General features: G+C 40.9%; 1 protein-coding gene across 2 annotated transcripts; it reads left to right on the top strand.

Moving 5' to 3' along the window:
• Positions 1 to 273: 273 nt before the first annotated feature.
• Positions 274 to 15,819, top strand: LOC307203230 (transmembrane protein 180-like). Of its 2 annotated transcripts, none has more exons than XM_079953893.1 (7): positions 274 to 382; positions 4,447 to 4,625; positions 8,100 to 8,831; positions 10,253 to 10,407; positions 11,509 to 11,592; positions 12,181 to 12,324; positions 14,608 to 15,819. In XM_079953893.1, the coding sequence occupies exons 2-7, from the start codon at positions 4,473 to 4,475 to the stop codon at positions 14,729 to 14,731; spliced, it is 1,392 nt and encodes a 463-aa protein (XP_079810019.1). In that variant the 5' UTR covers positions 274 to 382; positions 4,447 to 4,472; the 3' UTR covers positions 14,732 to 15,819. The 2 variants fall into 2 exon arrangements, with proteins under 2 accessions (XP_079810019.1, XP_079810020.1); XM_079953894.1 differs by lacking the exon at positions 274 to 382 and adding an exon at positions 479 to 538.
• Positions 15,820 to 17,563: the final 1,744 nt, after the last annotated feature.

Below are 17,563 nucleotides of genomic sequence, written 5' to 3'. Positions count from 1 at the left end.
CTCGCCGCCGTTTAAACCCGCTTCCGAACTTTCCCGAGCGCTTCCGGACTGCGCCGAACACCCCTCGCGACCAAGCCCGGCATCACCGCCGAAGGGGAAAGCGGGGGGGGGGGGCGGGGGGAGGAAGGACGCCGAACAAGGAGACGGGCGGCTGTAGCAGAGCAACGTGGCAAGAGGCTGGGGCGGTAGCGATTCAAAACACGGAGTCAGACGGAGCCCACCCTGAGAAGAGCCAATGGCGGGCCGGCGTCCGCGGCTCCTCTGGCATATCGGCGTGCGGGCCGCTCCCGGTTTGGCCAATGGGGTGGAAAGGGAGGGGCCAGGCTCGAAGGCGAAGACCCGCCCTCCGAGTATTTCTGAGCGGCCCAAGCGCGAAGGCTTGGTTAGTATATGAGGGTCGGGTTGGGGTTGTTGCCAGGAGGCGCGCGCGAAGCGGGTTGCTAGGGAGGACGGGCAGGCGGGGTCCGCGCGCGGTGGGCATGTTGTGCAACCTTACCTGCGAGTAAACCGCGTGCACCACAGTGGGGCTTACCGTCGGGTAAGGGTTTCGCGTGGTTTTCAGAGCTGTGGGGGAAATGGACGCCTTTGGTCGGGCTCCGGAGTAGGGCTCTATTATCAAATACCGCTGAGGAGGAAATAAACCTTGCAACCCCACCCCCTCAAAACCCCAACAACCTCGTCACATATTATATTTTGGGAGAGGACTTAACTAAAATTGCATTATAAAATCTTTGAGGATGATATGTGGTGTCCTCCTGTACCTGTTTAGCCAGAAATAAGTCCCAGTAGGGCTTTACTCCCTCGTAAATTAAGATATAAATAAATACATTTAGGGCCTAGTCGTCACAGGGTGGCTCGCACAACAAAATTCTCAAAGCCTGTTAACAAAACAGCAGCTTAAGAACAAGGCCGGAGGAGCTCTGTTTAAAAATGTTCATAGAGGTTTTAAAGCAACTGGCACTGGAGCTTCAGAAATGGAAGAAAAACAAGAGTGTTGTATTTTCAGAAACAAACAGCCTTATGATAGAAATACAAAATGGATTGCTTTCGTTGAAGTAGCCGGATAATGCTGTTTTGAATTGTGGGTGCTTGGTTCACCTAAATTCCTGAGTTTGATAGGTGTTAGAACTTAATCAGTGCTTGGAGTGTTAAAAAAGGCTGACAGACACTGGAGTTAGCAATATTAAAATACAGGCCAAACCAGCTTCCAGGTCAGGAAACCACCTGGGAAATTAGTTAAAGACAAAGGAAAGGCAACGGCCATTAGAAATGTAAGAGACATGAGACTCTGGGCCAGCCAGCAAACAGGCAGAGCCCCACCCAGAACTCGGAGATAGTTAGCTGAGACAAAATAGTTACAGTCTGTAAAGTGTGGCAAGATGGAGAAAGGGCGAGCCTTGGCTGTTGTGGCTATGGGAGAGGCAATAATCTCTTGGAGTGTAATGCTGGGAGCCCTCCATTGCAGGCTCAGGTTGTATATATGTATAAATAAACCATATATCGTAAAGACACCACAGTCCCTGCTTTTCCTCATTTCCAGACCCTGGAACCCTTGGGATCTCGCACAGCTTGGAGATTGGGGCGGTGTGTAACGATACAATTACTGTAATTGCTTTTTGAAATGGACTGTCAGGTCCCACTTGTAGATCACAAATAGATTTTAAGTTACAGAAAGTAAAGGGTTGGCATAGTGAACCGTTCTCCAAATTGAGAAAATGGAAAACTATAGAGTTAGGAGTGAGCAGTGAAGCGACTACGTTTGCTGATAAGGTGTTTGGGGTCTTCCCACAGGCGTCTGGTGGGCCACTGTGAGAAACAGGATCCTGGACAAGATGGGCCATTGGCCTGACGCAGCAGTTCTTGTGTTCACTGCTGCTACAATAAATGTTAAGTTTTAAGGTACTGTGAGAGTCATAAAACAACTGTCCCTTTTGTTAGAGACAGCTTGTGAATCAGGGTATATTGTAAATCAGGCCATATTAAAGGAGGAGGAGAGAGGGGCCTCCTGTATCTTTGATAATTGAGTAGAACAGGGAATCACAGCAGCACAAGCTGCACCTGTCAAGCTTTCCTCTTGTATGCAGCTATTAATGGGCAACCTTTGTACCTTCAGGTGTTGTTTGATTACAGTTCCCATAATTCCTGACCATTGGCTGTGCTGGTTGGGGTTGATGGAGGAGCTGGAGTCCCAACAGTTTCTGAAGGGCTGCAGCTCCCGCTGTCCCTGTATTTAAAGGTTAACGGCAACCTTTTCATTCTGAGAGGGGGCAGCCACGCCTCCTTACAGCAGAAACAGCAATAAAAAAAATTGGCATTTCAAAAGCTGGGAAATGTGTTTGAATCATAAGCTTTTACTGGATTAGAGGTCACCTTCAAATAATTCCATTCTTCTGTTTTTATATTTAAATTGCTTTTTCCTGATGAAATTATTTGAACTATTCAGGACTTTTCTGCCGTATGTAAATAGCTTTAAGTAGAGTTCCTTCATCTTTCCAGTGACATTGGAGGCTTCTGCTATTCATACTTTTAATACAAGCCCTTGTTCTATACAATACATACTGTGGCATCACCAACAGACGAGAGTTTGAGTATAATGGAGGTTACAGAGAAAACCTGACTAGTGCTCACTGTTCCTTGTGTTGATTATAATGCCATTCATGCTTACCTCAGGCATCTGTTTAAATGGAGGAATCGATTTACTTTAATCAATGTCATTATATGTCTACTTCATCTGTTGGAGCTAAATATTGATAAAGGTCACCTTTTCCATCTGATTAACCGTTTTTAGATTGCTGTTTCACCATTCTGTTCAAGCATTTCTAACAGTTCAGGTGGATTCAGTATCCCAGTTTTTGTTACAGTATCCTAAAAAAAGATATATTCTTACTCCATCTTCTCTCCCACCCACTGACCCAGATAGGTGGTGTGAGAGAGAGGGAGAGGTGTTCCCCTTTTAGTTTCACCTTCCATGATTATTTTTTTTTACTGGGAGACATTACTGAAGAAACTACCACCAGAAAGCATTTAACTACATAGATATGGGATAGAAGGGTTTGATCCTGTTCTTGTCAATTGTAAAGTGGAAGCTGTGAGGGCAAAATATTTATTACAATGTGAGACAAGGATAAATAGATGAGAAAATGTTGCCCTCTTGTGGATCATGCGAAGCCACTAATCGTACAGTATTCATTGTCACTCTGACAATATTCATCTTGATCCATGGAAGGCATTTTGCATTTATAGATATTAACTAGCAAAAATAAAAATAGGTTTTTTTTACTAGATTTGGAGTGTTCATCTTTGTAACTTTCAAAATATTCAAATTGTGGCAACTGCAAAAAAACAAATAAATGTAAAGCTTAAGATTTTAAAAATACTACGTATATATTCCATCACTTTAATTTTGCCTTGTACCTTCCTTCTGCTCACTCCTTGTGTGCAGGCATATACATATCCATCTCATGACAGAATTATTCCTAAAGGGCATTTCTTATTTTTTACAAAATTGTGGTTAATAGACTCAAAATATGAATCATATCTAACAGTGACTTCTCTTTTAAAGCTGCATTGGAAATGTGGTAATGCTCACAGTTGAATTTGCAAATAAAAATTGAAAACCCTCTTCCATACAGCAGCAGATCACACAAAAGTGTTTCAGTTTATTAGGTACAACTATTCAGCAGCGGAACAGGGATAGACTCTCCACAAGTTGTTTGACTACTCCCAATTGCTTTAGCTGGAAGGACCATGGTCAAGGATAATGAGAGTTGCTCTCTAACATCTGGAGGTCTTTGGGTCCTCTATCCCTGAAGCATAGCCATTTGTCTGTGACGCTGTAGTTAAACTGAACAAAAGAGCCCTGCTGGATCTGACCAAAGGCCCATTTAGTCCAGCATCTTGTTCTCACAGTGGCCAACCAAATGTCTCTGGGAAGCTTCCAAAGAGGACGTGAATACAGCAGTACTCTCCCCACTTGGGATTCACAGCACTAGTATTTACATAGAGACAATGGAGGTAGCACATAGCCTGTAGTTACCCATAGGCTTATCTGCTATGGATTTGTCTAATTCCCTTTTCAAGTCATTTAAGATGAGCAGCGGGCTTGAGGTATATGATCTGCAAGCTGATTTCCAACTCTAAAATTCTGTTGTTCTATGTAAATGCTTTAGATAATCTACAATTTGCCTTTCTGTTTCCTATAATAAAGTGTCCAGTCGTGCCATATACTGGTACTGTAGTGTTACTTCCAGTATTGTGATTTCATTGCTTGCTGTTTTCCTCCTCACAGTCCTACAAACATTGCACAGATAGGCAAATGCCACAAAATTATCGAACTTTTCATTGGAATGAAACTACAAAAATCTATACAGTATCTGAAGGCATAAACTCTCCATTGGAACTGTAACAGCCTGTAACTGTTTTATCATATTATTATTTACCTCCTAGGGGAAGAAAAAAACCACCGTGGAAAAATGAAGTTTTTTTCAAGAATTCATCCAAATGCCCTGGCATACTCAATGACGACTTTAGGTGCTGGGATGATGAACAGCATCTTTAATTTTTATTATGTTAAACTCTTTTTAAACAAATACAAGATATCTGAATCAGCATTCCATCAAGCACAGGTACAGTCAATGTCAACATTAGTTTTTCTGTTGTTTTTGGGTGTTTCCCAAAATTAGCAGTGTCTTTTATTTAATGTAAGCAATTTCTATACTGCTTTTCAAGTCCTCCCAAGGCAGCATAAAGTAAAAAAAGTCACAGCAAAACAATGAAACCATTAATAATTACCAGCGCAATTGAAATGAATACGTTACTTTAATCAATAAAAACAAACCAGCAGCAGATTAAACCATATAAAACACCACTGCCTGCTCCCTCAATGCCAGCTCAGGATACTAGCTATCCTAATTCGACTAAATGAAAAGCTGGTTGGAAAATAAAAGTTTTATGGCTTTCCTAAAAGAAATCAAGGACACGACTCTAATTCATTACTGTTTGTATGGTTTATGTGTTAGTTTGTGTTATGTATTCAGTGGTGTGGGCCTCAGAGGTGGCCTCGTCAGCCGATAATTGTTGATATGCCTTGTTGAGGGTGCATTTAAGGGGAATGACAATTGGGGTCTCCCATCAAGTGTGCAGAACTGGCTCGAGGAGCCCTTGTTCGATGAGGTGATCCAGCTCTGCATCCATCTTGGGTTTCAGGGTGAATGGCACACGCCAAGCCTTCATGCGGATTGGTACTACGGCCGGGTTGAGTCTCAGTGCAACTGGTGGATCCTGAAATGTTCTGTGATTGGATATCATGTATTGAATCAGAAGACAGGGGCTCATAATCCTTAGTCCAAAACTGCAGCTCAGACAAACACAGCTCACTGAATACATAACACCTTGTACATAGGTTTATGATTAAAAAATATATAAATATATATACGATTACCGACATTGCCTTGCGACACATGAGGAATGTGGTTAATAAATTATAAATTTTAGTTGGAATTTTATTTAATGCTGCTGTTTTAGGTACCGTATTTTTTGCTCTATAAAACTCACTTTTCCCCTCCTAAAAAGTAAGGGGAAATGTGTGTGCATCTTATGGGGCGAGTGCAGGCTGTGCAGATATCCCAGAAACCAGAACAGCAAGAGGGATCGCTGCTTTCGCTGCACAGCGATCCCTCTTGCTGTTCTGGCTTCTGGGATTCAGAATAATTTTTTCTTGTTTTCTTCCTCCAAAAACTAGGTGCGTCTTATGGTCTGGTGTGTCTTATAGAGCAAAAAATACGGTAAATGTTTTTTTATATAGTTATATATGTACCTTTGAAAGATACATACAAATATTTTCATTGTACAGTGGTACCTCGGGTTAAGTACTTAATTTGTTCTGGAGGTCTGTTCTTAACCTGAAACTGTTCTTAACCTGAAGCACCACTTTAGCTAATGGGGCCTCCTGCTGCTGCCACACTGCCAGAACATGATTTCTGTTCTCATCCTGAGGTAATATTTCTGGGTTAGCAGAGTCTGTAACCTGAAGCGTATGTAACCCAAGGTACCACTGTATTTCCTCGTGTACCACTGGTACATTTTTCAGTGGGTTTTCCAGAGTCAAGAAAACACCCATCAACATATGCTTTTAACTTGTAATTTTGTTGGCCCACTCTTATGCCCCTTATTTTGTCATTATTCCTTATCTTTTGTGCGAATACCTTCAAAATCAAAATAAACAATAATGGAGACAACAGGAATCCTTGTATGCTTCCTTTAATAACCCTACACACCCATCAGTTGTTGTATTATTTACAATAATATTTGCACATTGTTCAGTATATATTGCTTCTATGGCCTTAAGAAGGTTTCCCCCAGGTCCACTTCCCTCAAAATGCTTTTCATAAATAGCCAAGTCATGTTGTCAAACGCTTTCTCCGTATCTAAGAATATCAACGCTGCCTGTTTTTCGTTATGTACTTCTAAGTATTCTATTAAGTTAATTATATTTCTAACATTGTCTTTTAACCGTCTGCCAGGAAGAAAGACTCCTTGATCCTCATGTATTAGATCGCTCATAATTTTTTTAAGCCTGTTGGCCAGTGTTGCTGCAAACATTGTATAATCACAGTTTAGCAATGAAATTGGGCGAAATTTTGTCATGTTTAGGTATCAAGGTGATATAGGCTCCTTTCCAAGTTTCTGGTACTTTTCCTATTTCCAATACTTTATTCATAATGTATTTCAATGTAAATTAGGGACATGGGAGAGGGCCTTCTTGGTGGCTTCTCCCAGACTTTGAAACTCTCTCCCTAGAGAAGTTAGACTGGCTCTCTCCTTGTTCTTCTGTCAACAGGTGAAGACTTTCCTGTTCCAACATGTTTTTGCGAACTGACTGCTTTTAATGAAAGGGCTGGTGCTATGCTGTTTTTATTGTACTTAATTGTACAGTGGGTGCGTGGGGATGTCTCTCTGTGCAGCATTTGAAACTCCCATTATTCCAGGCACGTTTTGCAACAGAATTTCATTAATGTGAGCAGTTTCTGAGCTCTAGGCACAGTACTGTGCCCAAGAGTTCAGATTAAAACTGCCACTGCTGGAAGGAAAGGAGGACCTTTATTCTGCCTTCCAACTTCCAGCCACTCTGAAGACTGCAGAAGGGACTCTCTCATAAGACTATAAGGGGGGTGGGCAGGGGAAATGCGGCTTGCTCCCCCCCCCCCCAGTATTAAGATGAGGACTAGACCATGTGAAAAATGAATTTAAGATTTTAGCTGCAGTTCATTCATTTTCAGCTTTGCATTCTTGTTACTAAAAAAGTTTGCCTAGACACTCCATTGCAGTGCCCATAACCTAGGTTTAAGGTGCCATTCAGCTCCTAGCTTTCATATCTTAGTTTCTAACACTGTCTGTGTCTGTATAGGTGTATTGACAGTTATTTTTCTATGTTTTTAGTTCTTATTTTTATCCATAAGCCACCTTGAGTCCGTGTCAAGGAAAAAGGTGGGGTATAAATAAATAAATTTTTTTATTATTATTATTATTATTATTATTTATTATAATTAATAGTGTTTAGAATCAGTGTTTTTAATTATAGGTGCAAATGCAGCAAACAGGATGATACACACCCACACACACAGCTTGATTTTTGTGGAAGTTCTCCTTGGCAGCTGCCATCAGCACAGACACTAGAAAATTATTTTCTTAGGCATCCCTAAGCCCCAATTTCCCATCTCTACTCAACTCAAGAATAAAGCTCATTGGGTGATCTTGGACTGGCCGTTATCTCTTAACATAAGTTAAGAGATAAAGGCAAAAGGAGTGAGGGATATCCAAGCTTCTTGGATGAAGGTTAAGAGACAAATAGAATGAGTGCAACATTTTCATCTGAGTTTTAAATCGCCCCCGTTCCAATCGCGTTTTCTTTTCTTTACGTTGCTAGTGTTGATTTGTCATTCATTTACTGATTTTAAACATTTTCCATTTTATAATCCATGTTATATTTTTATTGATACGATATGTTTTCAGTTGTACAAGCTGCTATGTGATTTCTGCTGAGCCATGAAAAGTGGTGCAAATAAATAAACTGGTGTACTTTTTATTATTATTTTACTCAGGTTGTTTTTATGATCTGGAATGCCATTAACGACCCTCTCTTTGGCTATATTCAAGACAACTCCAAAGTGCCATGCTGCTCCAGGCGTCAGTTTTCCATTTTGTATGGAGCTCCCTTGTATGCTTTGGCCTTTCTTCTTCCTTGGTTTCCTTGGAAACAATATGAAGAAGGTGACTGGCTTAGCGGACTTCATCTTATCGTTGCTTTGTGCGCTTTCGATGGCCTGCTTACGTTCGTCTTGCTAGCACAGTGTGCCCTCTTTGCTGAAATTTCAACTAGACACGAAAATAGGCTCCAGCTTATTAAGTATAATCAAGTGGCAACCTTGGTTGGCTCCACCAGCATCCTTTTCTGTGGCTTAATTTCAGATAACATGGAGAACTTCACCTATTTTCAAGCATTTGCTGTTCTGGTAGCAGCAGTTGCCACTGCTTGCATGTGCTACACTGGAATGTATAGCACCACTCAGTATGAACAAAAAGAAACTCTAATGGAGGAATTTGAGGAAAATGCTGAGAGCTCTCTCTCTTGGTCCTCTGTGATTTTGTTGACAAAACAGATCATGACTCAGAAAAACTTTTTGCTTTTTGTGACCATGAACTTCTTTCAAGTCTTCCACTTGGCCTTCTGCAACAATTTCATGATGATCTTTGCAGATAACCTCATCCCTAAGGACGTTCTATCATCATCTATCAGAAGTATCATGTATGGGGCAGGTTTTATTTGTCCTCAGGTAGGCAGAGAAACCTTTTGTTCTTTTCTCTTAAGACGTAAATATGCTGGTTCTCAGCAGATTTATTTGCTTACACTGATTGCCAAGAATAATTATGCATTACCTTGCAGAAAACCTTTATACTGCAAAACTAACCTTTGGTGCTACTGATTTCTCCCAAAGGAATTCAACTGATGCACATACGGTTTGACTAAAGGGGAAGCTGGCTCTTCAGTGTGTGTTTGTGTGCTTTATGGTACTTTTGTATAAAACAAAAAAGTTGGTAAAAACCTATAAGAACAAGTATGGGATTAAAAATTGTGAGGGATCACAAAGCCAGGTAAATCTATGGTGTTGAACCTGGAGCAGTAGTTCTCAAATGCTAAGGCTGGCCTCTCGAGGGCAGGGGAATTTAATAACAAATGGCCCCTTTACTATTCAGGTTAGAGGGCAACATATTTTACTTACTGATTTCCTTTCATTTTTTCCTATTCATTAGTACTGTTTTTTCCTCTGTTCTTCTCTTCCACATTTCCCCCTCCCTAAATTCGGAGATTCCCTATACAGTCATACCTCGGGTTAAAGTAGTTTCAGGTTAAATCTTTTCAGGTTGCGTCCCACGGCGACCTGGAAGTAACGAAACGGGTTACTTCCGGGTTTCACTGCTTGCGCATGCGCAGACACTCAAAATGATGTCATGCGCAGAAGCGGTGAATCGCGACCTGCAGACGGGGGTTGCGTTCTGCTCAGGATGTGAACAGGGCTCCGGAACGGATCCTGTTCGCATCCAGAGGTACCACTGTACTTTGAAAATGTGAATAGGAAAGCTGCATCTATTTCATAGGGAAGGGAGGATAAAGTGTGGGACAGCAGTAGTTGGTGGAGAACACCACATGGATGAGGAGGAATTAAGAGACACAAGGGGTTCATGAGCCACATTAAGCTGAGGCGCATAGATGGGCCTTTAGCATGTTACACTGGATATACAAATAAGCTGTTTAGCTAGTACAATAGCTGTGTATTTGCAAGTGACATTTTGATGTGGGTTTATAATTATTAAAATCCAGACAATGCAACACAGTATATATATATATATATATATATATATATATGGCTCGATCTAAAATGCCACTTTATTTTTATTGCTATTTTCAGAATGCAAATAGAACAACAAGAAAGGAACAGCGTCGGCTTCCATTAACAATTTAAAAATCCACCAGTCCTTTGGACAGTCATTTGTCCAAATAGATACCCAAACGAGATATCTAGACATAAGGCATATTTTCAAATGTTGGTGATGTAATGCTGATGTTGCCTTTTTGAAGGATTGGATGGTCAGGGTATCCTGTGGTGCTTTCATTCTGGTTAGAAATAATTTACCGTATCTTTGGCAGGGTTTTAGTACTGTATTAATGTAGCTTAATATTTCTGTTATATTTCAGTGCCTTGTGCTAATCAGTCAAGCTTTGTTGAAGAAATTTGGTTACTATAAGGTGGTCTTATTTTCCTTCTACTTGGAAGCAATAGCTGCCGCTATCATGCTTATTGTAGGTCCAGAACACTACTACATATTGGCTATTTATCTTACAGCAAACATGTAAGTAACTTTAGTTTTAAGAGCATGGCAATTTTGACCAGGATTCAGAGAGATCTACTTCATGTATGGCCCAGGGGTGGGGGGTAGAGGAGAGAGGGGAGAGCAAGATGCCCCTCAGTAGGATCTCCATGTATTATGGATGGAATCAATAGCGGTGGCTTGCTCACATCTGTGCTGTTCTGGGCCCAGGACAAGCCTTTTGATCCTCCCTTTCTTCCCCTACACACCAACCATGTCAGCCCTAGGACCTAGCACCACTGTTTTAATTCCCCCACTATTCTATCATAGCATTGTGGAGTTACAAAATGGTCGTGCCTGAGCACTGGGGGAGGTAAATCGTATTAAAGGAGCCAAGGTCCTGAAGTAGTGTGGGTCATGGAGGAACCACACTAGGTCTCGTTGCAGAGGTCCTCTTACGTTAGGTGCATGCGGGGGGTTTCATTCCTAGCCCCAGGGTGCGTTGGTGGAGCATGCATAACCCCATTACACCCCCATTACTCCTTCCAGGTCCAAAATGACCGTCAGTGGTCCGTATCAATTGGACTCCCAAAAATGGTCACTGTCTGTACAAGCAGTAATGTCATTAATCAGGAAAATGACTGGTAGTTCTTTGGGGATTCTTTAAGGCAGATAGGGTCACAGATGATTTGGAATTGATTACATTTTTTATAAGTAATGGTAATTGTCTTAAAGTGGAGACTATTGGGAACCACTTTTTCTAGTTTCTCAAATCTGGAATGTATTATTTTATTTACTTATTTGTTTAAATGATTTATATGCTGCTTAATTCCCCCAAAATCTCTTAGGTGTTATTAGAAAAATGAGACAAGTTAACAGACAGTGAGATCTTTGGGAGGAAAGCCAAGATTAAGTTTTCAACAGATGTGGACTTTATTCATTAATTTCTAGAATCCTTATTCTTCTGGGTCCTCATATCCTATTTTCAACTTTGCTGTTTTATTAATGTATTTATGTAGTAGTTCACTACACAAATATTTTATGGTACTAAAAACATCCCAATTTAACTTTTCTTTGTCCAAGGCAATTCAAATCTAAGTCACTTCTCTATTTATTTATTTATTTATTTATTTATTTATTTAGGGTCATTGTTCAAGCTTCTTTCAGTCTGTTTAATTTGCCTTTGGCCGATATTATTGATGCAGATTTAAAGAAACATAAACGGAGGTAAGCATGGTTTGTTTACTTTTTATGATATGCAAACTTTCATAGTTGATAATAAATGTTAAATTGTTTTTCAGTTATTATTGAAAAGTCTCAACTCAGCATGCTCATTACACTACATAGAATTATTGTTGATACATTCTATAACACTTTTCAGTGTATGGAGTGCTTTACACTCCCCCACCCCCCAAATACCCAAACAATTTGTCAGTAACCTTGAGTTGAGCAGTTTGGAGCCTGATTTTCCCCAATTTATTAAATTATCCCTATAAATTGTATACAAAAATACATATATTAGTAGAAATTCACACTAAAATGTTGATGGATTTTCATAAGAACTTTTAAACAAAAAAAAGGTGCAGTTGAAGTATAGAAAATGGAGTTTAAGATTGGAAAAATTAGAAACTGAGGAAAGCTGAAGTTGACAGATTCTTAGTTTTACTATTGAAGAATTTATTATAATCCTAATAGTGGTACATTCCAGCATATATAATGCTTGACTGTGTTTGACTATAACTTTCTGCTGAAGTATTCAATTTGCAATTTAAATAATCACTTGCAGTCTATTAAAATTACTGCTTAACATTTCAGATTACCACTCTCCTCCATGGTTTTTGGAACAAATGCCTTGTTTACAAAACCAGGCCAGTCTTTAGCCCCTATGCTTGTGGTTACCATACTAAATCAATTTGGTTATGCAAATCTGAATGGGAAGGTTGCTCATCTTGACCCAAGGTAAGTAAGAGACAATTAATGTGATACTTTAATCTGATGAACCCTTTGGTCTATTTGGCTATTACAGCTTTCTTCTTTTATTCTGACATTAAATTGTTAGGAATTTGTGTTCTGAAACATGTTATCTGGAAAGTTGGAATGGTTGAAGGTAATTTTTGTTTTACTATATTCACAAAGAATTTCTCTTAAGTGCATTGCAGTTTTCACTTGTGCTTCTTGAACATGAAAGTTTGCAAGTTTGTCCAGATAAAGCTAGTGACCTTTCCCATGCAATCAGTGTAGTCCAGGCATCCCCAACCTGCGGCTCTCCAGATGTTTTGGCCTACAACTCCCATGATCCCTAGCTAACAGGACCAGTGGTCAGGGATGATGGGAATTGTAGTCTGTACTTGGTTAGATCTTCATTTGAGTATAGCAACAGTGTTTCCTGTGTTTGCAGCAACGGGATGAATATACCTGACAGATCACATAGGTCCAGTTCGCATGACACGCAAAATTGTTCTTAAACCATGGTTTATTGAACAAACCACCCTTAAACTAAAGAACATTCTGCAGACTATCAAAGTAACTGGTTTGTGTTGTCATCCTCCATCCTGCCTAGTTTCAACCCACAACTGCCTCTCCTTCTGACACCCTTCAAGCCTTTGTGACAACTGCTGGCATTTCCTCACCATGTCTTTGTGCTGATTTTCTACAGCAGCCCTCAAGGAACCACTTTCCTCCCTTCCCCAGGAAAAAAATGCCTGTATACCTTTGCAGCTTGTAAAAAACAATTTTGCAATTGCTGTTTTTATATTTACAACTGACAACCACTTTTTACTGTACATTTATGCTTTTAGATTAGTAATCAGAACCTGTGTTGGAGCCACCTTATTACTACTTCCCTCTCTCTCATAGGAGGTTTGAAAAACTTGCTTTTACTAATGCACACTTAAATATTTTCATTTGTGAGTTCTAGTGACTGTCAGGAACAGAAGCTCATTTTGAAGCCCCTCTCACTCAACACCTGCTCTGTTTCAAAACAGCATTTCATTCACATTCCCATAAACACAGTCCTTAATGTTTTTATTTCACTGTGTTAAAATGCAAACCTTTCCATCTCCAAAACTTTAAGAGTTAATATTTGCTGCCTGTGCTTTTCCTTGAAAAGTTGACAAGATTTATTGAAGGTAATGAATAGATGCTGACACAGTAACACATTCCCCCCCCCCCCCCCCCGGTAACCTAAGTCCTATTTATTTGTGTAACTTTCGATTTATTGTTATTTTTCTTTTTAAAAATCCAGATTATTATTTTTTTATAAAAGCTGACCAAATTTATCATTCATTCATTTACCAAGCAATAACAGTTAATTATCCTGCAGTCGAAACATCTGCAAAGCAATAGTTTAAAGATGTTGCTTTTAAGTGTTCAACTCTCCAGTTCAGGCTGCTGCCATGAAGGGGGTACTGGGTAGAGTTGGGAAGGGAAGAGGATCCTGTTACCAGACAAAAAGTGCAGCAGCAGCAGCTTCAGGAAATGCACCAGTGAGAGCTGAGTACTCAGGGCAGCTTGTCTAGCGTCTCTGTTGCTTGGTGGGTGATGACAAAACAAATTATGCTTAAACTATAATTATGTGTCCATGTTTTCAGGTAACACTAAGCCATAATTAAGGCAATAAGCCAACAAACAAACTATCTGAACAGACTATAGTTCAGACACTGCTGGGTTCAGATGTACAGCTAAGGCATGGTTTGTTAACTAAGGTTTATTTAAACCCTTGTTTAACATATAGTGCAAATCGGGTTATAGAGAAAGTAGTATCTTTTTCTCTTTTTTTGTAAACTGCTTTGCTGAAGTAGCCCTAAATATAGTTGCATCAGGCTTAGACGTCCAGAGACCTTCACAGAATACCATACAGCCTTTCTGAAACAGTTAGAATGAACAAGACCATTCACAACACGTGCTAGTTTTCAGGCCCCTTCTGGGTACCCCAGCATATAAACAGAATGGTAAAATGCTTCTGTAAAACAGGGTGTAAATGGCATTGTTCAGTAAATTCGCATTCAACACCTTTGATTTCTCATAATCAGATGAACCAAGTTAAATTTTATATAGTATTGGTATTCCACTTAATTTATGTATACAAATGGGGATAGATGATTTCCTAACTTGAATTAAGCATGATCTTGTTGAAGTGCTGGAACACAACTCTGATAAATATATACTGCAATGAGTTTTGTTTTGTAGTGATTGCTGAAAAAAACTGAACATTAAAAAAAAAACACCTTACTTCTCTTCCAGTTTGTTTGTAGGTCTCCACGATGCCATGTTCTACATTATCTGCCTGGTTCCTCTTTGCATTGCAGTTATACAGATTCTGACATGGACACCCTTTTCCATTCAGAATAGCCACCTTACACTTTGACACTGAAATGCAAATGTGTGGATCGGGAACCATTCTATTTTACAGAGGTCAGATGAACAAGAATATTGGACTTCCTTGATTTAGGAGGATCATATGCAGCCTGAGACAGTAAATTCTTTTCTGTTATATCTGTAAATCTTGTGTGTGCCTTATCATCATGCCATATTTCTTTCTAGTTCAACTGTACGCAAGTTAGAGATACCACATAGACTTACTGAGTACACCAAAATGCCACTACCTCACTGGACGCCTAAGAGATAAATGCATAATGGTGTGGTGTGATTCTGTGAACAATAAACTTGACACTCTTTTTAGAAGAACTAAGGGCCCATGATAAATCATAAGAAGCTGCATTTGAGCACCCTCTCTCATAAAATGTGAAATGCTACCTCTTTGCTGCAAGCAAAACAAGGTCATTTCCCCCCATGGAATATTGGAAAATGTATGTTAGATTTCTCTCCCCCAAACTGGTATATGGTCTGCAAAACACAACATGCTTTCTCTACATGGGATACCTTAGCTTTGCAGGGGGTTGGAAAGAAGGGCAATGACAGCATTGGAGCACATTGGATAAATTTGTACAGACTGTTCAGCAAAGAAAGCTTTGGCAGTATTTAGAGGGGGAGGCATGCATATCTGCGCTGTGGAGAGAACATGAACTGATGTTTATGTTTACATACTCATTACTACATGAGTAGTGCTGAAGATTGTCATTGGCAACGGAAAAGGGGGAGACAGGGGGGGAACAGTATAGTTGATGTAGCATAGTGGGAAACCCAATTAATCCACATGGTGGAGATGCAGGTGGCTGCCTGAAGTAGAGGGCAGAGAAGCTTGCATGGAAGCCTGTGGCTTGTGATGGGAAAACTTGATAATGAAAGAAAAAGTGTTTGGGCGTCTCCAAAGCATAATAAATGTGATTAAATCAAACTGCTGGGTTTATGGGACTGTGGGAAAAATAAATTTACTGGGTGGCAGGCTCGTAAGCTTTGGATTTCTTGGCTGCTTGATGCCATGCAAAGAGGGATAATCATATGTAAAACTGTACTATAGCCCTTGGAACTTGCATTAAAATATACTATTTGAAATTGTCTGTCACATTTCCTTTATTGTCAAGTAGCTAAATGCAGCATTTTGGATTTGCCCCTGTTAAAGCCTTTTCCATTTTTCATCTTTTGAAAAGATGGTGATTAATGAAGAACTAATGCTACTTGATATGTTACAAAGTCCGAATTATGCCATAATAAATCCTACCATCCTGTTCTTTATCCAATAGATTATATATAGTAGCACTTTTATTTCTCATAAAGCAGTCTTTTATTTTATTAAGCCAATTCTTTATAGCTCAGTTCTTAATTCAACACTGGAGGAACAGACTTCTTAGCCTGTTTAAGGCGGGGTTTTTTGGCTCTTTCCCAGATTTGTTTTCTTGTAGAAAAGAGAATTGTCATCATTTTCTAGCCTATTTCTTACCCCATTCATTAGCTACGGTGACAGATAGTGCATGGATCTCTAATTCTTCCTCTCTCCCACCCTGTACATTTAAAGTCTCCTCTAAGGCTGCAATCCTGATGTGGGTAGGAGGGAATCTGAAGGCAGCTTAACTGCCAAATCTAGTGCTGGAGGCAGCAGGCTGGAAGTGAGAAGGTAAGAATGCTGCCCCTGTTGCTGTGAATCTTCCCCAGCCCTTCCTGGCGATGCCAAGGATTGAAACGGACCTTCCGCATGCAAAGTAGATCCTGTACCACTAAGCCAGGGGTAGGCAACCTAAGGCCCATGGTCCAGATGCAGCCCAATCGCCTTCTCAATCTGGCCTGGGCTATTTGTGGGCATAGGAATTGGTTCATCCCCCCCAAAATATAGTCCGGCCCACCACATGGTCTGAGGGACAGTGGACCGGCCCATGGCTGAAAAAGGTTGCTGATCCCTGCACTTAGCAATAACCCTTCCCCAGCCATAATGAAGTGACTGAACATAATGCAGTGCAATTCCTCTCACATCTTTCTACTCTTCTGAATCAGTTGTTTTATTTGAGCCAAGGTTCCCAAGATCTCGGTAGGAAGGCCGGGTCCTCTTAGGTGAAAAAATAATGGGTGAGGGAGCTCTCTTGAGCATGTACAGACCACACACTCATACCGATGAGAAACCTGCACATTTGGAATTTGAGCAAACGGGGTTTGGAAATCAGTGAGTGTGGGAAAAGTGGATAGAACAGACAAAATTCATGGGAGGATGAAGGTTTCTCAATTGTCCACCATACCTAAATAGAACTGCAAAGGTCAGGGGAGAGCCACCACCTTCTCAAAGAGGCCAGTTTGGCCACTGGGGGGGGGGGAAGGATGCTGGACTAGATCGATCTTTTCAGCCTCCTCTTGTATTCTTGATATATTCTTGTCACTCCTGCTTATTAGACCCTGAAGACAATAGCAGACGGGCCACCACCTTCCTTGCCTGTTTTGTGGGATTCCCAGGGACGTGTGCTTGGCCACTGGGGGAAACGGAATGCCTAACGAAATGGTGCGCTGGTCCCCATCCGCGGCGCTACGTTTATGCCTTCCTGGGTGCGAAATCTGGGCTTTTATTTACCCAACCCACGACCCCCTTTAGTCCTCTGCACCGCTTATTCCTGTACAAATCGGCCATTCCCGCTCAGCATTGGTTGTCACAGCCGTGCCGCAGGGGGCGTCCTCGCCCACCCTCCCGCCTCGCGAGTGAGCGCAGCCTCCGTCTCGAGGAAAGGCCGCCTTGGGAAGTGGAGGCGCCTTCCTCCTCCTCCTCCCTCTGCGCGTGCGTCCCGCAGCGGCGGCCATTGTGCCGCCTCTCGTTTTGAAA

The sequence above is a fragment of the Podarcis cretensis genome (genome assembly GCF_951804945.1).
Source record: "Podarcis cretensis genome assembly, chromosome: 14".
Classification (NCBI taxonomy): Eukaryota; Metazoa; Chordata; class Lepidosauria; order Squamata; family Lacertidae; genus Podarcis; species Podarcis cretensis.
Note: the sequence above shows the minus strand (reverse complement) of the source record. Positions and strands in the feature narration are given on the sequence as shown.

What these genes read in the sequence shown, in the direction of transcription:
- LOC307203230 (XM_079953893.1), top strand. Translation starts at nt 4,473, where the DNA reads ATGAAGTTTTTTTCAAGAATTCATCCAAATGCCCTGGCATACTCAATG. An exon ending in CAGCATTCCATCAAGCACAG is followed by an intron (nt 4,626 to 8,099) that starts GTACAGTCAATG and finishes TATTTTACTCAG; the next exon opens with GTTGTTTTTATGATCTGGAA. An exon ending in ATTTATCTTACAGCAAACAT is followed by an intron (nt 10,408 to 11,508) that starts GTAAGTAACTTT and finishes TTATTTATTTAG; the next exon opens with GGTCATTGTTCAAGCTTCTT.